The sequence below is a fragment of the Erpetoichthys calabaricus genome, chromosome 1 (assembly GCF_900747795.2).
Source record: "Erpetoichthys calabaricus chromosome 1, fErpCal1.3, whole genome shotgun sequence".
NCBI classification, from domain to species: Eukaryota; Metazoa; Chordata; class Cladistia; order Polypteriformes; family Polypteridae; genus Erpetoichthys; species Erpetoichthys calabaricus.
In genome coordinates, this window is record NC_041394.2 from 343123389 (window position 1) to 343146906 (window position 23518).

The 23518-nt window shown below is 39.4% G+C and overlaps 1 protein-coding gene across 3 annotated transcripts in view; it reads left to right on the plus strand.

Moving 5' to 3' along the window:
• Positions 1-23518, plus strand: part of LOC114664931 (gastrula zinc finger protein XlCGF57.1-like) — a 607208-nt gene that overhangs the window by 306273 nt on the left and 277417 nt on the right. Inside the window, exons 3-5 of one of the 3 annotated variants that reach the window (XR_007934567.1) lie at positions 3283-3373; positions 7049-7509; positions 11687-12931. Coding sequence is in view for 2 of the 3 variants with exons in the window: in XM_051925410.1 (XP_051781370.1) it covers positions 3283-3373; positions 7049-7509; positions 11687-12759 (1625 nt within the window). In the remaining variant the exon portion in view is untranslated. Of the gene's footprint in view, positions 1-3282; positions 3374-7048; positions 7510-11686; positions 14483-23518 lie in introns of those variants that run through there. The other 2 variants (XM_051925410.1, XM_028819251.2) reach the window with 2 other exon arrangements.

Genomic DNA, 23518 nt, shown 5'->3' on the forward strand with positions numbered 1-23518 from the left:
GAATTGAGCTCAGGTGCATCCTGTTTCCGCTGATCATCCTTGAGATGTTTCTGCAGCTTCATTGGAGTCCACCTGTGGTAAATTCAGTTGATTGGACATGATTTGGAAAGGCACACACCTGTCTATATAAGGTCCCACAGTTGACAATTCATGTCTGAGCACAAACCAAGCATGAAGTCAAAGGAATTGTCTGTAGACCTCCGAGACAGGATTGTCTAGAGGCACAAATCTGGGGAAGGTTACAGAAAAATTTCTGCTGCTTTGAAGGTCCCAATGAGCACAGTGGCCTCCATCATCCGTAAGTGCAAGAAGTTTGAAACCACCAGGACTCTTCCTAGAGCTGGCCGGCCATCTAAACTGAGCAATCGGGGGAGAAGGGCCTTAGTCAGGGAGGTGACCAAGAACCCGATGGTCACTCTGTCAGAGCTCCAGAGGTCCTCTGTGGAGAGAGGAGAACCTTCCAGAAGGACAACCATCTCTGCAGCAATCCACCAATCAGGCCTGTATGGTAGAGTGGCCAGACGGAAGCCACTAGTTAGTAAAAGGCACATGGCAGCCCGCCTGGAGTTTACCAAAAGGCACCTGAAGGACTCTCAGACCATGAGAAAGAAAATTCTCTGGTCTGATGAGACAAAGATTGAACTCTTTGGTGTGAATGCCAGGCATCACATTTGGAGGAAACCAGGCATCGCTCATCACCAGGCCAATACCATCCCTACATTGAAGCATGGTGGGGATGTTTTTCAGCGGCAGGAACTGGGAGACTTGTCAGGATAAAGGGAAAGATGACTGCAGCAATGTACAGAGACATCCTGGATGAAAACCTGCTCCAGAGCGCTCTTGACCTCAGACTGGGGCGACGGTTCATCTTTCAGCAGGACAATGACCCTAAGCACACAGCCAAGATATCAAAGAAGTGGCTTCAGGACAACTCTGTGAATGTCCTTGAGTGGCCCAGCCAGAGCCCAGACTTGAATCCGATTGAACATCTCTGGAGAGATCTTAAAATGGCTGTGCACCGACGCTTCCCATCCAACCTGATGGAGCTTGAGAGGTGCTGCAAAGAGGAATGGGCGAAACTGGCCAAGGATAGGTGTGCCAAGCTTGTGGCATCATATTCAAAAAGACTTGAGGCTGTAATTGCTGCCAAAGGTGCATCGACAAAGTATTGAGCAAAGGCTGTGAATACTTATGTACATGGGATTTCTCAGTTTTTTTATTTTTAATAAATTTGCAAAAACCTCAAGTAAACTTTTTTCACGTTGTCTTCATGGAGTGTTGTGTGTAGAATTCTGAGGAAAAAAATGAATTTAATCCATTTTGGAATAAGGCTGTAACATAACAAAATGTGGAAAAAGTGATGCGCTGTGAATACTTTCCAGATGCACTGTATTACATGTGTTGGCACTTCATGAGATTTTTTTTTTTTTTCAACTCTGTATGTAAAGCGACCTTGGGTTTGTGAAAGGCACTCTATAAATGCAACTTATTATTATTATTTTTTTTTATTTTAAGGACAGAAACACACCGGGGTTGATCCTATAGAATCTTGAAATGTATCTTTTTCTTATACATTACATTACTATGAGTGCTAATTTAGTGCCCAAGGTTTACTGACTTAGAATCGGCACTTTATTATTAACTATGAACCGAAGTATCCAGCCTTACCAGGTCTGTCATGTTAAAGAAAGAAAGCAATGGCTAAAGTGCTTTTGAAATGGTGGCCCTGTTGTTAATGCTAGCCGTCCCATCTGTCACCCACATGCCTCTCTATCAATGTCTCTGCTCTCACAAGTCGAAAAATTGTTCTTTCTGAGTCCAATTAGATTTCAGAATTACATTTTTCATTTGTAACCATGAACACTGTCGTGTCTGACTTGTTCTTTTAGTTCAAGGTGGACAGTTCGTAGTGCTTACATTGTAAATAACAGCCGACAAAGCAGGAGGTAAACAACAACATTTTGATTTTCCTTTGTTGTTGCACTGCAGTTCCACTTTCGATCGAGCCTCAGCCAACAATCCCCCTGCAGAACCGCACAAAACTTTTTATTTTACTTTACATTTTCGTCTGTTCAGACATTTAACTTACTCTGTGAGAGAAGGTAGCCGCCTTCTTCTTCTTCCAACTGCTCTCATTAGGGGTTGCCACATTGGATTATCATTTTCCATATTTTCCTGTCCTCTACATCTTGTTCTGTCACACCCATCACCTGCATGTCTTCTCTCACCACATCCATAAACCTCCTCTTAGGCCTTCCTCTTTTCCTCTGGCCTGGCAGCTCTATCCTTAGCATATTCTTCCCAATATACTCAACATCTCTCCTCTGCATGTCTCCCTTCTGTCCAACTTGAGCTGACCCTCTAATGTCCTCATGTCTAATCCTGTCCATCCTCGTCACACCCAATGCAAATCTTAGCATCTTTAACTCTGTCACCTCCAGCTCTGTCTCCTGCTTTCTGGTCAGTGCCACCGTCTCCAACCCATATAACATAGCTGGTCTCACTACCGTCCTGTCGATATTCCCTTTCACTCTTGCTGATACCCGTCTGTCACAAATCACTCCTGACACTCTTCTCCACCCATTCCACCCTGCCTGCACTCTCTTCTTCACCTCTCTTCCAAAACGTATCCTTTGCAGGAGAAACTCAAGTCTTCCATTTGTTGCAGTTTCTTTGGCTAACCGGTTTATGAAATTTACTTAGGTTTATTATTGGTTTGTTTTTTTTTCCCTCATTTGGAGATCCAGCAGTGGCTCCTGCAGTCTTATAAGTAATTGTCCACTTGAGGTACCAGTGTTTTTTCTCTTTGTTGACATGGTGGGGTGGAGATCCGTCATGAAAGGCCTAAAAGCAGATTTCGACGATCCCGGAGAGACTGTTATTATTATTATTATTAATTTTCTTTTCTTTTTTTTTTTTTTTTTACACCAATGTTTCCATCTGCTTATCGTTAAACATTTACATTTCGTTACTTGTCAGACACCTTTATTAGATTAGATTAGATATACTTTATTTGTCCCATGGAGAAATTCAAAGGCAGCTTACAACATTTGAGATATAATTGGTTATGTTTTTTTTTTCTTTTTCTTTAACCCTTCAAGGTCTCCCAGTATCAGTAGAAGCAGCTGAACTCACAGCCTCAGGGTTTTTATTCCCTAGCTGTCATCACTCTGCCACGCTGCCTGTCTGCTCTTCTGTTTGGATCTCCACGATTGTGTCCTGTGAAGTGTTATACTGTGCTGTACATGTCAACATAGCCGTGTGTTCCTTCTTTTTATTCAGGTGTGACTCTGGGTGGACTCCTCAAACTTGGCACACTGACAGGTACGCAGCCCTGCACTGGACAAAATGCGGTGGTCAGCAGGAATATGAGGTGAGTAAATCCCACCGTGTCACCTTTTACGTATATGAAATGCATGTCTGTTAAGTTAAAAAATAACATTACTTAAGGAAAAAGTACTTTAACAGATGAAAACAAGACAGACGTTTCTTTGTTGTTCATCTGAGTCCAAAAGGCCCTAATGTGCCTAACATGTAATACTAGAAGGCAAGTCAGATACTGGGCACTAATGTTAACAGCTTTGATATCCTGGATATTTCATGGTCTCTTCACACATTGACAGAATTAGGAGCCCATGGACATTATGTGCTCCACCATTTATTCTGCCACTGATAGTTCTGGGGCCTCATGTATAACGCCGTGCGTAGAACTCACACTATAACATGGCGTAAGCACAAAAGCGGGAATGTGCGTATGCACAGAAAAATCCAGATGCAGAATTCTGTGCGCACGCAAACTTTCACATTCTTCCACTACATAAATCCTGATCAGCGTGAAAAGTAACGCACGTGCACGCGCCTTCTGTCCCGCCCCAACTCCTCCTAGAATTACGCCTCTTTGAATATACAAATCAATATAAATAGCCTTCTGTGAAAAGACAATGGGAAAATGTGCTGCTGCTTTGCAGTAAGGAGACTGTGGAAAATTGTGGGTTCGCTATATAAATGTAATGAATTATTATTATTGTTATTAAAAGCACGGGGGAAAATATAAGAATTTCAGCGAATACCAAGTGGAGGCAAAGGAACAACGTACTATTTGTTGGTTTAAACAGTGGTATAATCAACAAAATGAAGTTGATCGAGTGACAGAGTGTTGGAGAAACTCGAAAGCTCAAGTTCACAAAGTCGCACAGTGCCCGAAATAAAAAAGAAATCACATATCAAAGTCGCCGTGAAAAGGCAAGTCGTAGCCCACCATCTCAGTATCATATGAAAGCTTATTAGGGTACAGACAAAAAAAATAGGCACACAGTGGGGAAAAAAGCACAAAATGTCAACTTTAATCTCGAAATTTCCACTTTAATCACATACTTTATTTTGCCATTAAAGTAGAACATCATAAACTTCATCTTAAAATTGTTTAATTTACTAGTTTCTCAAATCCCATTGTAACCAAAGTAGCAAGTTAAATGCTTTGTTCTGTATTCAATCTTCTATGTGCTCTGTGTGTGAATCTCTACCTGCTTCTTAAACGGGCTTTCTTTTTCTCCGACAGGACACATAATCCATTACATTCATGATATTACAGTTCTCTGAAAAATTAAAATACTGAGATGTATACATGATATCTTTTTCATGATGATAGGAATGAAAGCATGTTATTAAATATGGGAACACGGTGGCGCAGTGCTTGTTCATGTCTCACGCAAGAGGCTTGCTGCGCCATGCACGACCTTCGATGAAATAATTTATTACAGCAGTACTGTCTCTTTCAAACGTACTAACCTCCAATTCCTGTCCTTACTTTTCTTTCTCCAAATACCCAATCACCACACAATCAGCTCTGTAATAGACGTGAAGCCATCTGTAAGCTTAGAACGCCGATTCTTCAAAACTTTTAAGGAACATTGAAATTTCTTCATAGTACATGTTTAATTATTCTATCCGTCTATCCTTCCAGTGTCGCGTCAGCACCAGCAAGAATACAACGCAATGCAGGAACAATCCCTGAACTAGCTAGCGCTGCGGCACCGTGTCCTCACATGTTTAATTATTAACAATACAGATTGTTTAAATGAAGTTAAAGTTTTATCTGTAGAATATAATCAACATATTTTGCTGCATTTCATCTTAAAAATGATATCGTCATCATATTTAAATACACGCTTTATAAAGTGGCGCAGGTTGTGCAATATTATAACTGCAGTGCCAGTTTACAGTGAGGTAATTGTACTTATAAGTACAAACAGTTCTACAAGGACCACTTGATGGACTGATTGAGTGCGTTTATAGTTCTTGGGATGAAACGTTTTACTAAACCGCGAAGTCTGTACAGGAAAGTCTCTGAAGCGTTTTGCCGTGGCTCAGGCAGCGTCTGCTTCATGCCGTGTACCGATAATTCTCTTTCCAATTAGCTGCTGCTGTGATTCCCCACTCAGATACAGTGATATAAATACTCCGAATGGTGCAGTGAGAGTAATATGGAAAAAGATGATCCGCTGTGGCAACCCTTAACGGGAGCAGCTGAAAGAAGAAGATCCAGGGAGAGTAACAACGCTAAAGCAGTTATGGTATTTGGAATACTATGGCTATTCCCTGGACCATTATATTGCTGCAGGTTAATTACAATCAGATGCATTACACTAATAAACAATATGCAGTTAGTTTCAGTGTATTTATAAAGCTGCGTCAGGAATGTGGATCTAAGAAACAAAGGGTAATCACACAGGAACAGTAGCACTGCTTTGATGCTGGGTGCCGCCAGTCTGCAAAACCGGGCGGAGAAATTGCGTACGCCAGGGTATGAGGTACCGTGGAAATGTGCAAGTTTAGGTTTTATACATCGCAATTTGAGCGTGGAAACGTTCGTACGCAACATTTCTGTGCGTACGCACCATTTATACATGAGGCCCCTGGTGATTACTTCTTTGTTCCAGTTTGTCATACATTTATGCTGCTAAAATACACGTACCCTCTGCCAATCTGTCCCTATTTGGAGCTGTCATTTGTCCATATCTCTCCCTCTCAGCTGAATTACAAATGTTTGTGAAATAAATTTTACAAATTACATTAGTAGTGTGAATTTAAACCTCAGCCTAATAACTTTGCATGTGTAGTTTTCACGTGTACCCTGTTTTTATTTTTTTTATTATTTTTTTTTAAATGCACTGACAAATGTAACTTTGCTTTACGAGGTAGTGTTAGCTCAGTACAAAGTGTTTTGACTTTGGTATTGATACCAGATTTCAGACCACAGTACTAGTACTAAATCAGCAAATAACAGTCACCCCTACATACCACCTGACATCTCTCCTCTTATCAAGATCCTGTTTAATTTGAACATTCTTGAAGGTTAGTAATTGGTTGTTAGAACATTGGAACAATCTACATGAGAACAGGCCATTCAGCCCAAGAAAGCTTGCCAGTCCTATCCACTTATTTCTTCCAAAAAAAACATCAAGTTGAGTTTTGAAAGTTCCTAAAGTCTTACTGTCTACCACAGTACTTGGTAGCTTATTCCAAGTGTCTATCGTTCTTTGTGTAAAGAAAAACTTCATAATGTTTGTGTGAAATTTACCCTTAACAAGTTTCCAACTGTATCCCCGTGTTCTTGATGAACTAATTTTAAAATAACAGTCTCGATCCACTGGACTAATTCCCTTCATAATGTTAAACACTTCAGTCTTGTCATCTCTTTTAATTTTTCCTCATAATTCAACTCCTGTAGCCCTGGACTCCACCTAGACGCTCTTCTCTGAACCTTGTCTAGTGTTGCTTTGTCCTTTTTTGTAGCCTAGTTACTTGTCTGGCTCACCCTCTTAGAATTACCCACAGCAGATTGGTCTTCTTGTTTCAGACTGTTGGACCTTCTCAAGTGTTTCACATCTGATAATTTAAAATAAAGAGTAATGAGTTACTCTCAGCATGCTATGAACAGTGAAACGCTACATAAACCTTAATAGAAAGAGTGTTGTAAAATGACATTCAAGAGTCTTTAGATCTAAGTGATGCAGTTTTAAGAAGTGAATTACTGCTCTTTCTACAGAGAAAAAGAAAAGGCTGCTGTACGATATAACATCCCGATGGATGTGAAACAGGAGACCTGTGATGTGGACACAAATATCATGGAGTTAACTGTAAATATTAAGGAGGAGGACTGTGAGTGGGAGTCCATCTACCCTAAACAGGAAAGTCTGAGCATTGAGGAGGAGGACAGTGAGCTGCAACCAGTGAGCATTAAAGAAGAAGTTGAAGAGAAGCCTGTTAGTATTGAGAAGCATAACCATACAAATCTGAAGAATATTGAGGAAGGTGCTCTTCATAATGGGTGTCAAGATGGAGTGGTGACCAGGTTAGACTCTTCTCAAAGCAGACACTGTTCATCTCCAGAGCCTTCTGTCAATGTGAAGTCTGAATCATTACAGTCTGACACAAAGAGGACTGAGGAGACTACACCTGTTAGAACTCGGAGAAATCAGCCACCACCTACAATGAAGTCTGGGAAACGTAAGTGTAAAATGAAAATGTAAAAGTTTTAGGGTTGGGGTTTATGGGTCTGAATGGTTGGGTCTTGCGGTTTTTATGAGAAATACTGTGTTGTATTGTGTGTTTACATGTAGTTTGAGATTTCCCCTGTGTTAATGTAAGGTTTATCAATTTGCTCTTCTTCCATTATATTGATTTCATGCAAAAGTCCTAAACATGTCTTTAGTTAAGAGTGATATACAAATGTATCGCTGCAAAGAAAAGGTTGTGAACCTTGTGCATTAATCACGCTGAACAATGTGGTTTGATATTTAGCTATGGTGCAATTACAGGCAACACAGTGTAACAAGTAATTATCTTGAATAAAGACTCTCTGGAGAGCGCACAAAGTGTTGGGGTATAGCCCCGTATAATGACTGTTGGACGTTTGAAATAAACAGAAAAGTGTGATCAAATTCAGAAGCATTTGACAATTTATAACAGTTAAAACCGGGTTTATATAAACAAGCTGGAGAAATGAACTGACATGGCAGAAGATGACAGCGTACAGGGAGCGGAAACGATATCATTGAGAGGTGGAGAATGAAGATGGGTTCTGGGAGATGATAGTGGAGGAAAGTGAAGGGAAGGGAAACCGGATTGTGACGATGTTGAAGAAATTTTGGGATGCATGGTGGCCATTTTGGAGGACCGGAAGAATGTTTTATTTTTCCTCTTGTTGTTTGTAGAAATATAGAGTGAGGAGTTAGTGCTCATTATCAATCTCTTGTCTAGCGGAGTTCCACTCACCTTAGGGCTTGTTGGCTGTCTTCTAAGTGTGCATGTGTGACAACAGTCATCCTAAACTAATGGCGCACAAACAACTGGACGACTTCTTGTCATCTCAGAACACATCATTAAACGTTCACAGTCCAATCCGTGCCCCTCCTCTCTTTACCTACTGGTTGACCCTCCTTTAGCAGTAAAGGCCTCCAACAAACTTTTTGTGTAGCTGCTGATCAGCGTTAAACTTTAATCTATTCCTTTTTTCCAAAAGTTTTCAGTTCCTTTTATCTCTGAGAGCTCTTTTCTGATCAGTTCTCTTTAGGTCAGGGCACAGCATCTCATGTCTCTTATTGGACATTCCAGGACACCAATTTCCTTATGTTTAAGCCTTTCTCTTTTTGATTTCTTCCTGTATTTTTTCTTATTGTCCCGTGTCATCACTCAACTTCTGTTAAGCTTCTACTATCCTGATATATATCTGTCCAATTTCTTGATAATATTTTGAATTCAGTGTTCCCTCGATCATGTTAAGCTTTCCACTGGCTGAAGAAGCAAAACACGCCCAAACCATGATGATCCATTCACCTTCAGGTTTTAATATCAATGTGCAGTTGTCTCTAACCTCCAAACATAATGTCACATCTTTTGACAAAAGAGTTCAACATTTTTCGCACTCTTCTACAGAACATTGTCTGGAACATCAAGGTGATCTTTTTCCAAGTTTGACATGTACAGTGATGCATTTGTTAAATCACACTGATTTCCTTGGTGTTTTCCTTCCATAAACACCATTCTTATGTCTTCCTTCACATGGACTTATGCACAGAGACTTTATCAAGTCCCAGATATTTCTGCTGGCCCATTGCTCTTCCCTTATGGGCTCCTTTTCACCTCTACTTTCACACTGTGATCTTTGCAGGATGCCCACTCCAGTACTGAGTTTCCACCATTTTTCTAGTCAGTTTTGCTCCCTATGGATTGATGGGCACTCATGCCTTCCAAAATGCTTTTATTATCTTTTTCAGCTTTAAACAGCTCTTCAGTTCTTCTGATGTCCTTGTGACATTCTTTAAGAAGTATCTGTAGGGAAACTGAAGCATTGGATTACAAATTGAAGCACTGGTTTAGAGTAACAACATAGATCTGCTGACATCATTCTTGAATTAAAAAGTGTGTTACTTCTGTGTGAGAGTGAATTAAATATAACTTTTGCTGCTGTAAACTTTGTTTTTTTTGGTTACTGTTAAGAAGAACTGGGGGTGTTTTTATACATTTTCTCTATTTACAAGGGTGTTTTGCTTTTTTTTGTCATCTACGCAATAGCTAGTTGAATGTTTAGAAAAATTACTTGTATTCAAACCTTTGTGTTTGTGGGTCAGAGGGCAGAGAAAGCTTTTGCAGATGCTGGCAAGTCAGTAATTAACTGTTGGGGTAGCAGCAAACAGTCAACAGTAACTAGGATTCTTTAATAGGAAGAAGTTAAACATTTTACATATGATACAGGATTGATTCAAAGATGCTGTAGGGCATTTACAGCAAGAGGGCCACCATTAAGAAAGATGTCTGGGAAGATAAAAAGCAGTTACAGAGGAATATTGCAGGTAAGGAGAAAGATGGACCTTTTTTAGGTATTTTAATAGTAAAACAACAGCCAAGGAGGTGAAGCAGAATAGGAACAATAGAGTTTGCTGTTGTCTGTCACAGGTTTAGGGTAAAAAATGAAGCATTATCAGTCAAGCAAAGAGCGCTACTAAGACTAGAAGCAGTTATAAACATGGAAGCATCGGTGAGCCATAAATCTGAAAATCCAAAATATCAGTTCAGTCACTGGCCTTAGGACTATTGTCATTATATTTATAATTAAAAATGTAATTATCATAAAAAAAAAAAAAAGAATAGGAACAATAAAGGTGAATTGCGATACATAGACAGTGAAATATCAAATGCTATAAACTTGTCTTTTACTAAAGTTTTCACATGTGAGGAAGTGGATACCCTCCCAGTGGTAGTAGGGACTTCTAAAGGTATTTGGAAATTGTAGAGAGAGAAGTGCTGCTGAGATTAAATAGGTTGAAATCAAACAAATCACTATGACCAGATAATATTTATTCTTAAGTACTTTAGGGGGTTAGTGAGTACATATACAGTCATGTGACAAAGTTTGAGAACCCCTCTTAATTCTTTGGATTTTTTGTTTATCATTGGCTGATCTTTCAAAGAAGCAACTTCCTTTTAATATATGACATGCTGTTTTATCAAATGAAAATAATTTTGTAAGGCTGTCACTTTCTTTATCTCTCCAATTGGTATCACAGCTGTTTTGTGATTTCTCAGGTGTGTTTCAATGCCATAGTCATGCAGGCATACGATACCTCAGCTTGCTTCTACCTACAGACTACCTTTGGACTTTGTAGTTGCCATTGTTCAATATGAGGACAAGAGCTGTGACAATGAAAGTTAAAGAGGCCATTATGAGGCTGAAAACAATAAAACCATTTGAGACATTCGTAAAACCTTAGGATGACCAAAATCAAAAAGAATGCATGGGCTAGCTCAGTAATCGCAAAGGGACTGGTAGGCCAAAGAAGACCTCCACTTTTGATGACAGAAGAAGTTGCTTCAGATTGCATTTTGATCACAGTTTACATCCCCCAATGGTAAGGATATTGCAAGTATCCCGGTACCATCTTAAATGTACCACCACATACAGATGGCATGACGTCGTGGCTCAGGGTGACTGCGTGATTCCTCACCAGTTAGTCAATTCACTCTGAAAAGTAGCCATCACCAAATAACCTACTGCTGTTAAGACCTGTGACAGAACCTGGATGATGTGATTTCTGCGTGATATTCTCTGTAATGAAGGCTCCAGTTCGGCACACAGTTCAAAGAGGATGAACGCAGAAAGTCAAAATCGGCTTATACTTATCATCTTGAGCCTAAAAATCATTGTAATCCCTGAAAACTCATTCCTTGTGTATCCTGACAAACATCAGAATGTGAAATGTGGAATGAAATGAGATTTTCTGTTCAGTTCATCGTGTTGCCACCTGTAGTTGCTAAAATTCCAACACCAAAAATGTCTGCATAGGTCTTATGAATGCTGAAACCTTTTTGTAACTTTAAGCCAATTTTCACACCAAGTTCTGGTTTTATAAATCCTGATGTTTGCATAAGAAATGGCTTACACACATGGCTTCCAAGGATAATGAAGATTTATACATGTGGCCCTGGTGAGTAGTTGGAATAGAAAATGTAACATTAAAAAATGAAGTGTCTTTCCATGTACAACTAAAGTTTTATAATTGTTTATGCTGATCAAAGGTTGTTTCTAATTTCAGCTAACATGTATTTAATGTTTGTTAATGTTAATAATAAGGCAGTGGATTGAAAATAAGGTTTTTTTTTTCTTTTTCTTTTAAACTTTATACAGGAAACAATGATCACGACAGTTTAGAATGTGGCAAAGAATTCTCTGGCAGGAGTGCTCTTCAGAAACACACTAGAGTTTACGCCAGAGAGAAGCCGTATATCTGTAATGAATGTGGTAAACAGTTTTCAAAAAAGAGCAATCTTCAGACCCACAAAAGAACTCACACTGGAGAGAAGCCGTATACCTGTAATGAATGTGGTAAAGAGTTTTCAAAAAAGAGCAATCTTCAGAAACACACAAGAATTCACACTGGAGAGAAGCCGTATCACTGTAATGAATGTGGTAAACAGTTTTTACGAAGAGGCCATCTTCAGAGCCACAAAAGAACTCACACTGGAGAGAAGCCGTATATCTGTAATGAATGTGGTAAACAGTTTTCAAAAAAGAGCAATCTTCAGAAACACACAAGAATTCACACTGGAGAGAAGCCGTATCACTGTAATGAATGTGGTAAACAGTTTTTACGAAGAGGCCATCTTCAGACCCACAAAAGAACTCACACTGGAGAGAAGCCGTATACCTGTAATGAATGTGGTAAAGAGTTTTCAGAAATGGGCAATCTTCAACGTCACAGAAGGATTCACACAAGAGAGAAACCGTATTGCTGTAATGAATGTGGCAAACAGTTTTCAGTACTGGGAAATCTTCAGAAACACACTAGAGTTCACACCAGAGAGAAGCCATATTGCTGTAATGAATGTGGTAAACAGTTTTCAGAAATGGGCAACCTTCAATGTCACAAAAGAATTCACACAAGAGAGAAGCCATATTGCTGTAATGAATGTGGCAAACAGTTTTCACATCTAAGCAGTATGAAGAACCACACTAGAGTTCACACTGGAGAAAAGCCATATTGCTGTAATGAATGTGGTAAACTGTTTTCACAAATAGGCAGTCTTCAGGCACACACTAGAATTCATACAGGAGAGAAGCTGTATATCTGTAATGAATGTGGTAAACAGTTTTCACAAATGGGCAGTCTTCAGATCCACACAAGAGTTCACACCAGAATAAAAACAGTAGCAGTCCAAAAATCAGTCCAGAAAAACAAGCACATTTCAGGACTCGAGTAAGGTTCACTCCTGTCCTGAAAAGTAAGCAAACTAAAATATTGTTGACAAATTAATTCCTGAGAGAAGCCATATTGCTGTTTGGAGTGTGGCAAACAATTCTGTCAGGGGAGTTCTCTTCAGAGACTTCCGACAGGAGAGAAGTACAACTGAACTGTCATGACTAAAGAGTGAGGTTCACTCCTGCCTGGACAATAAGCACATGTAACCATCTGAAATCCAGCCTATTCCATGTTGCATTGGAAACCAGTGAACATGGAGGAGAAACAGAAGTTTATATCCTTTTTCCCTTTCCAGAAACTAAAAAAAGAACAGGATGTCATACAAAGAGCCCCTATGGCATCCACCATGTGCCTGACCCTTTTCTTTCATAACATATTAAATATAGAACTATTTACAATATACACATTTCATCACAGAGAAAAAAAAAATCTTTACAATGTACACAGCCTAACACAATAAAAAAATATTTTCAACTTGATAATCTTATGTATTTTATTTTTATATAACAAAAAATAAAATAACATACCATAAAAAAGAACCACGCATCATACAGACAGCGTCATGCCAATGCTTACTAAATAATAAATCAATTACTAATAATTACAAACACAGACTATTAATACAAAATAAACAAAACAAAATGTAAAATTAAAATCTAAAATATACACATCACCATGTTTTACACCATGTTGAATTATGATTAAATGCTGTGGCAGCACACTAAGAAGAAATGCTATTTTTTTTTTTTTACTTTCTTTTATTTTTTGTTTGTTTTTGTTAATAAAACACAAAAACTTTATATAAGAACTCAGTCTTCACATTACTTTTTTAACACTTTAGCATTAGCAAATAATATACATGTCAAATAAATAGAATAAAATTAGAAAGAGCTTGGGGAGAGTTGAAAATATGACTTACACCTACAGCATCCACCTGAGGGTTCCTGCCGTCTGTGGGCTGTCACATTAATTTGCATCCATACTACAAATTATGACTGGTATGATGCTAAGTATGCACAAACAATTCTTTTTGGGGAAATTCACAACTAAAATCTACAAAAAATAAATAAACAAACAAACAAAAATTCACTTTGCTATACATACACACAAAGAAAATTTGGAGGAATTAATCTCGAGAAGCCGTATTGCAGCACTGGATGTGGCTGACAGTTGTCACAAACCAGAATCTTCTGGGCCACAAAAGAATTCGGACTGGGTGCCACCTCCAGAAATGGGCTTAGTTGGAGAAGATCTACACTGGGTGCTGTCAGCCCTTTATCTTGGCGTACCACCTCAAACAATTTAAATGTTCCTCCATTTTACTTTGGTGTTAAATTGTTAATTACTGAATTGTTATTATATAAAACTAAAGTTGGAGTTTCTTTTCCCACTCAGAAAAATGTTCTTTCAGAGCTTTTATAAGGTACTAGCAGTGGTAACCTGTCAAAGACATGTTTTAGAATGAATTTCAAAAGGATTTGATATGTTAGGACTGATGGGCACTGACAGTGTTTCACCATGAGGAAAAGCAATTATGTCTCAGATGTTGTAAGTCGCCTTGGCATAATAATAATAATTCCAGGAATGTTTAGTCAAATAACACCCTCCGCCAGAAAGGGTTCCCGTTCCTGAGAGACTTTGCATTCTGCTATCTTGATTTACTTACAGTGTGCTTACTTTTGTTTGTTGTTGTAAATTGTTTGTTGCTCTGAATAAATTATTAAACACTGAAATTCACCTGTCTCTCCTCTCCAGTCATCTGTCCACTCCGCTTTCTGTTTTTTAAACTCTGCTCATTAACACATTTTTCAGAGGTCCCTGAAACTCCTCTTTTACATGTCCTTTGAGCTGGAAGCTAAACAGACCAACCTGAGAGCAGAATGGACAAGGCAGTGTGAACGGAGGAACATAGCCTGATCTCTAGTGAACCAAGCATTGATACAGAAGAGAACACCTGACCGAAAAATAGGGCAATCTAGGTCAGATAATTTTATTAAATTTTTGCATGTATATGCGAAGCCAGCCACAGGGGATGCACAGACCAGTGTGTTTCTTCGCGCCGGTCCCAAGCGGGGCGGGTTACATCAGGAAGGGCATCCGGTACGGAATTTTGCCAGATCAACATGCGGACAACAATACAAATTTCTATACCAGATCAGTCGAGGCCCGGATTAACAACAACCACAACCAGTACTGTTAGCCAACAGGCTGCTGGCGGAAATTGGGATACTGTTGGCCGAAGAAGCAGAAGAAGAGGGGGGAGATGTGTCTGGAGGTAGAAGGAGAGGAGGAATGTAAAGAGAGTGGAATTGAGGGCAGGAACTTTGTCCCCTTACCAGTCATACTGTCAACATTCAGTGTTAGCCGATATGATGACATATTGTGTGTGTAAGAGACTAAATGAAAGGTGAGTAAGGCCAGGTGGATCGGAGGTGGATTCAAATTGTTCTATCATGGTGTGGATGGGAGGAGAAATGGGGTAGGAGTTATTCTGAAGGAACAGGATGTCAAGAGTGTTTTGGAGGTGAAAAGAGTGTCAGACAGAGTAATAATTGTGAAGCTGGAAACTGGAGGTGTGATGATGAATGTTGTTAGTGCATATGCCCCGCAAGTTGGGTGTGCAATGGATGAGAAAGATTTCTGGAGTGAGTTGGATGAAGTGATAAACAGTGTACCCAAGGGACAGAAAGTGGTGATTGGAGTGGATTTCAATGGAAATGTTGGTGAAGGAAACAGAGGAGATGAGGAGGTGATGGATAGGTATGGTGTCAAGGAGAGGAATGAAGAAGGTCAGAGGACAGTGGATTTTGCTAAAGGATGGCTGTAGTGAATAGGTATTTTAAGAAGAGGGAGGAACATAGGGTAATGTACAAGAGTAGAGGAAGATGCAAACAGGTAGATTACATCATATGCAGAAGAGTCAATCTGAAGGAGATTGAAGACTGCAAAGTGGTGGCAGGGGAAAGTGTAGTTAGGCAGCATATGTTGGTGGTCAGTAGGATGTTGTTGGAGATAAAGAAGAAGAGGAGGAGAGGGAGGGCAGAGCAAAGGATCAAATGGTAGAAATTGAAAAAGGAAGACTGCAAGGTTGAGGTTAGGGAGAAGATGAGACAGGCACTGAGTGGTAGTGAAGAGTTACCAGACAGCTGGGCAACTACAGCAGATGTAGTAAGGGTGACAGCAGGAAAGGTGCTTGGCGTGACATCTGGACAGAGGAAGGAGGAAAAGGAAACCTGGTGGTGAAATGGGGAAGTACAGGAGAGTATACAGAGGAAGAGGATGGTGAAAAAGAAGTGGGATAGTCAGAGAGATGCAGAAAGTAGATAAGAGTGCAAGGAAATAAAGTGCAAGGTGAAGAGAGAGAAAAATGCTGAAGAAAAGGTGTATGATGAGTTTTATGAGAGCTTGGACACTAAGGAGGGAGAAAAGGACCGGTACCGATTGGCTAGACAGAGGGTCCGAGCTGGGAAAGATGTGCAGCAGCTTAGGATGATAAAGGATAAAGATGGAAACGTACTCACAAGCGAGGAGAGTGTGTTGTGTAGATGGAAAGAGTACTTTGAGAGGCTGATGAATGAAGAGAACGAGAGAGAGGGAGAGAGAAGGTTGGATGATGTAGAGTTAGTGCAACAGATTAGCAAGGAGAAAGTAAGGATAGCTATGATGAGGATGAAGAATGGAAAGGCCGTTAGTCCAGATGACATACCTGTGGAAGCATGGAGGTGTTTAGGAGAGATGGCAGTGGAGTTTTTAAACAGACTGGTGTCGATATTTAAGAATAAGGGGGATGTGCAGAGCTGTAGTAACTACAGGGGGATAAAATTGATGAGCCACAGCATGAAGTTATGATAAAGAGTATTGGAAGCTAGGTTAAGAAGTGAGGTGATGATTAGTGAGCAGCAGTATGGTTTCATGCCAAGAAAGAGCACCACAGATGCGATGTTTGCTCTGAGGATGTTGATGGAGAAGTTTAGAGAAGGCCAGAAGGAGTTGCATTGCAAGCAAAAGGAACAGCACAGGTAGCAACTGAGGTGATTTAAACAGCGATGGGTCAAAGCACATTCAAGCATTGCTGAACTTATTAATGAGATCAAAAATACAAGTAGGTCAGAAAATATGCCTAATACATACGGGAGTTGGTATGAATTCTATAGGAGATGTAGAAGCTAATACAAGTGTGATTTGCACTTGGTTAGATGGCTCATGTATGCACTTTTACATTTTTTCAGTGCTTACATGCACCTCACTTCACATTCAACCCAAGCAGACACACTCAGCTGTATGAAACATGCATGTTGTACATTCATACAATGAGCTACCACGTTTGCCTGAATCAGGGTCCAGCCTGTCCTGCTCAATTTCTGCCACCGATGCACTCGACTACACGTGAGCCCCCAGATTTGGGCAATTTATATGTCCCAGACACGGACAATTTATGAGACCCCACAGCTGGACAATAACATGAATGACGGAAAGAAAAAAGGCTGCAGAAGCTGCAAAGCGAGCTCGCCTTGCCAATCAAACTGAGTAAGAGTCGCGACATCGAAGAGAAGCCAAAGCAACTGCTGAACTGTTATGTCGTGCCAAAGAAACTGTAGAAAAGACACAATGTTGAAAAGAAGCAAACTCCGCGGATCAACAATGGCGTAGTGCTAATGAAACTGAAGATGAATCCAGAATATGAAGAATAATGTGAAATAAACTACTGGGTCAGGAGTTCTTTGGTTTGGTCTGATTTTGGAATTAGGAGTGTTCTTCCTGTAGTGAGCCATTGTGGTGTCTTCCATAGGTGCTGCATTAATGTGTTTTTACATTAGTCAGATTCCGGTGGCATTTCTGTTAGTTGTTTGAAACAGAAGTTTGATATAGCTGGGTGTCTTCCAGTTGGCAGCAGTATTCCATCAGCGTCACTGCTTCATTAGGTATAGTTTTTCACTTAATAAAACCTGATCAAAGACAGGCCTGTGGCCAGAAAGTGTCTTTTCTATATGGGATAGATCACCGTTTCTCAACCTGTAAGTATAGGGTGGTCCAGATCTAACTGTGCAATTATTGTATTGCATTGCATTAAAAGTTGCATAGTTAGATCAATACCAGCCTGTATGTGTGACCCGAGTTTTCATAACAGTTTTAATCGTGCCCCCCTAATGTTTTTTTTGAAAGGAGCCCACTAATACCAATTTGTTCTTTTTTAAATTAATGATATATCATAGATGCATATTTTATTATACCTACTTAACTTTTATCGACATTTATCTAACTCTATATTTATTTTTCTAGTATTAGAATGTAGTTTAAGTTAATTTGTTTTGGTTTCAATAGATTTTTTTTTCATATTTTCGATTCTTATCTTCTTTTTTTCACATCTTCGCACCCAACCTTTTTGTTACTTCGTGCCCCCCTAGGGGGGCCCACCCCACAGATTGAGAACCACTGGGATAGATGGTGACTAGAAAAGTGTGCATGACAACAAATATAAAAAATGCACTTGTAGACTAAGTGTGCCTCATAATGTGTTCATTAAAATGAGTACCATGTGTCTGTATAAATATAATTATGCTTTCGGGTAGTACACTTTTTTTTCTCCTATTTCTGGTATTGTAAGAGATTTGTCTGTTTTGTTTATTGTTTTCTATTGTGTTCCAGTATTTTAATATAATTTTATCTTATATATAAATGTCTATGCGTGGAAGTGTGTGTCTGTCTGTCCAGCCTGGACGTTAGAGGTGGAGTCGGGGTGAGGGCTCCACCTCTGACGAAACAGAAACTTGCTTAGCCACTAATAACACAAGTGAGTCCAGCACATCGGCAAAATGAAACCTCCGAAGAAAGAGTCACTCGCTTAGCCGCTAATCCACAAGCAAGGCGAGCACATCGGCAAAACGAATCCTCCTAGGAGAGAGACGCCCAGAGTAGTTCCTTTCAATTACCTGACATCTCTACATTTCAATTTTTTTTTTCTGATGATTTCAATAGTTTCTAGGACCCCGGGCTTTTTACAGCACGGGCTAACACAGCTAGTTTTATTATAATCCTCTTCCTTCCATAATTACATTATGGTCTTTTGTAAAGAAGGCTCATTTATTATTCTCTTAACTTAAAAAATAGTTATTTTCCAAGACTATGATTTTTTTTCATTTTGCAACACTGCGTTTAGCGTTTGGGATGAAGCCATTGGCCTAGAATAATCAATGTTAATAAATAAATACATAAATAGATGACGGATGGATAAATAAATAAATAGTCCCTATTTATGCTGTACAATGTACGGAGTTGATATATCTAGTTCTTGTTTAAAATGTATTGAAAACGTCTTTTTACAACTCACAGTTCTCAAAAGGACTTTAAATAGTGGTGAGAAAATGAAGCCCCATGAAGCTTGGAGGCTTTCTTTCTACTTGTGCCGAAAAAGACTCGAAGCTTTGAAACTTCAGCCCCAGTATGAACAGCGACATCTGGTGGTTAACTGAGGTCAAGGCAAGCTCTCTAGAGTGAAGCAGCACTCACCTTTTCAGCCTCTTGTCACTGGTAAAAGGTCAGAAAAGTCTGTGTTCATTTTATTCTGCTAAGGTCCTTGTTCTACTATACTATTTAACTTTTGAACGCCGTTTTCCACTGTCACCAAAACGCTCCAAATCTCTCTCTCCACACAACCTAACACTGTTGAATGAGAATGATGTACTGTATGTAGGTATAGGCTACCTGTTAATTTAGCACCAAAGCTGTCAAACCAATGAAGCGCGATGTGAAACACTGATGGCGTTCGTAGCGTCAAACGTCACGGGTCACGTGACAGTGGTGTTTCAACATGAGCTCCGACTCGCTACGCTTCAGATTGACTGACACAAGCTTCGGTATCATTTTCCCATCTCTAACGTTAAGGCAAATTAACTTATTTTTTTAGCTTGTAATGGACCAAAATGTAGCCGGAGTCATTCATTAATGTATTTTTGTATTTTAAATAGCATCTGGCCGCCGTGAAATGACACCTTATTGTCGTAGTCATACCTTATATCAAAAATCGTGTCAAACCTTAAACATGAAACGAACTCTAAGAAATGAGTCCTCCTGTAGTCTTCTCTGTACCAGCTGAAGTGTTGTGGAAGCTGTAAACAGTCTTAGTCCTTCGCTTTTTAAAGATTTATTTAAAACTGAAATGTACTTTGCAAAAGGGACACTACGTTAAATTTCTTTTGAGATCTATGTAAAAAATAAATGGAAAAAATGTGTTCAAAACCTTGACGTTGTTCACGTGACTTGCGGAAGTCGAGTTGATAATAATAAAAAAAAAGAAATCTGGGGCATCTAGTTTAACGGGAAGAACATCATTAGATATCACTGACATGGTTATATTAATGGATCGTATCTATTTTATGACAGTGGGAGGTATTAAGATTAACGTTGCCTTGTAGTTTTTCATTCTTTTAGAAAAAAATGGTTAAATATTCCAGTATGATGTGATTAATAAAGTATCTATCTATCTATCTATCTATCTATCTATCTATCTATCTATCTATCTATCTATCTTAATATAGATGAGAAAAATGTGTATATGTGTCCAGTAAGCACACATGCCCATTTTCCCTTTAAAGTAGATAATTTTTAAATAAAGTGTTTTGATTTTTAATTCTGAAGAAACTACTCATTTTATGGACAACTGTAGCTGAATGTTTTTGAAATTGTTTTTCGTCAAAGTAATGAATACATTTTTATTGGACAATAAATTCATGACTGAGATAATGTGTAGTGTGACAGGTTATATAATAGAAATACGTTTTCCCTGTGCTTTCAAGAAATATTAAACTAAAATAATCAACTTAATAATGAAAAGATGTATTTTATTAAAGCAACAGATAAGAGGATTAATTGCATCCATAATTTTGTTCCCTACCTATACCCACAAATTACTCCACTAATGGATTTCTCTAGAGTATGTGTCAGGTCTCATAACGGGACCTGCACAGCTTTAACATAGTTTGCAGATTTGGTTATTGATGGGGCCCGAATGATATCCTCCTAGTTTTCCCATGTTGGACCCAACATATACCCAATTTAAATCCACATAAAATTGATGTTGCCTGCCACAAACGGCTATCCACTGGTGTAAAATGGTTTGTCTGTAAAGGTTTCCCATGTTTCACCTGTAAGTTACTCGTATGGGCTGCTACCCAAGGGGCCTGCATGGAGACAGAGAACAAAATAAGCCAGGTCCTAGATAGGCAACCCTGATGGGACCCTTTATTGTCCCCATCACAAACCTATACGAGATCCACATTAAATTTTTGGCTGGTCTGCCTCTTGGTGACATGGTACTTTTCAAAAGTCTACTCACTCAGTCGTTTCGTTCCATTTGTCACTATCCGATCTGCGGTGCCTACCCGAGCCGAGCGCACATGCGCAGAACTTTAATATTACGACCGGGCCCGATACGCGTTTTTTTTATTTTGCAAGCGAGGTGCACGCTGGTTTCTCCCGATACGTCATTCAGGGCGATGGAAACTGGAGCAACGCTGTTTTCCCCTTAGAAATATATAGATAGACGCCGCATTCACTGTGTTGCCCAGTCGACACGATACGTCAGCACGTCTGCCATATTGCGGATGGCAAAAGTGCCATTTAAGCTAATACAGGTAGACGTGGAAACCGGGTTTTCTGATGAAAAAACAATAACGTCTAAAACAGTATCGTTTACATACAACAGATTTTGGCGAATCGTTTAAATGCAATTATTTATATCCATTTATATAATAATAATGGCAATTATTAGGTAAAAATAATAATTATTATTATTACTACTATTATTATTACATAATTCCTCTCATATAAGTAACATTGCTCGGACTGCTTTATTCCATCTCTGAAACATTTCTAGACTTTGTCCTGTTCTTATACATCTCTGAAACATTTCTAGACTTTGTCCTGTTCTTATACAACACAGTACTGAAGTATTGGTTAATGCCCGAGTCACCTCACGTATAGATTACTGTAATGCTATTCTATCTGACATCCCACAAAAACTTATCCATCGCTTACAACTTCTTCAAAATTCTGCTGCCAGGATAATAACCTGCTGTTCTAAATCCACTGAACATATTACACCTCTTCTCTCTCAACTTCACTGACTCCCTGTTAACTACAGAATACAATACACAATACTGCTCTTAACATTTAAAGCTCTCCATGACCTCACTGATCTCCTCCAGACTTACACTCCTCTCGCTCACTCAGATCCTCATCTGCAGCTCGACTTTCAGTACCGCACATCAAACTGTTCTATGGGAGCTCGAGCGTCTCTCATTGTGCTCCTCAACTCGGGAATTCTCTTCCCTCTCATATTCGTCAGCTCGATTCAATAACACATTTTAAAACTGCCCTCATAACTTATCTTTTCAAACTGGCATGCCAAATGTGAATTTTGCACTGTTACTGCCTGTTTGTTACTGTTTGTCTTTCTTTAAACAGTGAAATGATACACTCAATGACAAAAATTAACAATTTTATTGTATACAAATTGGCTTAATAATTTCTGAAAATTTTTCACTCATCCCTCTCTCAATCTCTCTCTCTCACACACACACAATGTGGCTACTTAAATATATACAGGATAGGATCTAAATCCATGAAACAGAACTGTCTTACATAGCTTTTTCCGTGTGTTGCCACTCTGTAATTTGAGAGAAGACAGACACAGCTAAAGACATGAGCATAAAATGATGGTTGTCAATTTCAAACTGTGTTTCCTCAATGTGCTCCTTGAGAAAAAACACATCATCTGAACCAATCTCAGCCTGAACAAACTGATTGATCAAAGATACACTGACAGCTTGCTCTAATGTTGACTGTCTGATAACACGCTCAGCTACTTTGACCACCTTGACTGTACCCTCAGAATGAATCATCAAACCTCCTTTGTTTTTTAATGTGAGCAAGTGGTAACTGTGATCATATGATGCCAGTACAGCATCTGTTACCAAACTAGCACGGCACACATCACAGGACAGCTTTCTCAAAATCCCGTCTAAGGGCTACCTCCCACTGCTTCATGAGGTGGATTTCTTTGGGAAACTTTCAAAGTTTGAGAAATGTTAACAGCTAACAACAATCTACATAGTTAGTGACTAAATACGTTTAGCCCAAACGTTGTTTGGAGGCTCACTTGAGCACATAAATGCATAGCTTTGCTAGCTTAGCCTGGCGTAGCTAAAGTTAAGATTATAAAATGGGATTTTCTAATGGCCAAATATAACCAAAACAATTGTTCAGTTTTACCTATGAAATGTAATCCCTGTGATCTGGTTTGGAGTGTACAGCAGTTTGTACAATCCCAAGCAACACAAGCGTGAGGCATCTTTATCCATTACTTCACTCCACAGCAGTGCCCCTCACAATATGTCGGCGACGTTGATGTACGACGCTGCTGGTCATTCGGCGTCTACTAATTCTATGTCTATGGTTTTCCCCTCCCAGTTGTGCAGTACACGTCCCATACGGGGATTGTCGACTTAGCGAAGCAGGAGACGCAGTCAGTTTAGAAAGAACCCCTTCACTGAGAGACAGAGGGTAAGTACTCGTGGTCTGGCCACGACACTTTATGGTTGTATGAATTTGCATCCACTCCTTTCAGAGTTACTGCAATGAATCCCTCTCTGGCTCGCGTGTCTTTGCTGGTTATTGGTGTCTCCGGCTCACTTCGCATATTCGAGTTCCAGTTCTACTTCACATCTCTCAGACACAAAGCTGCCTATCAGTTCGCGGTGTTG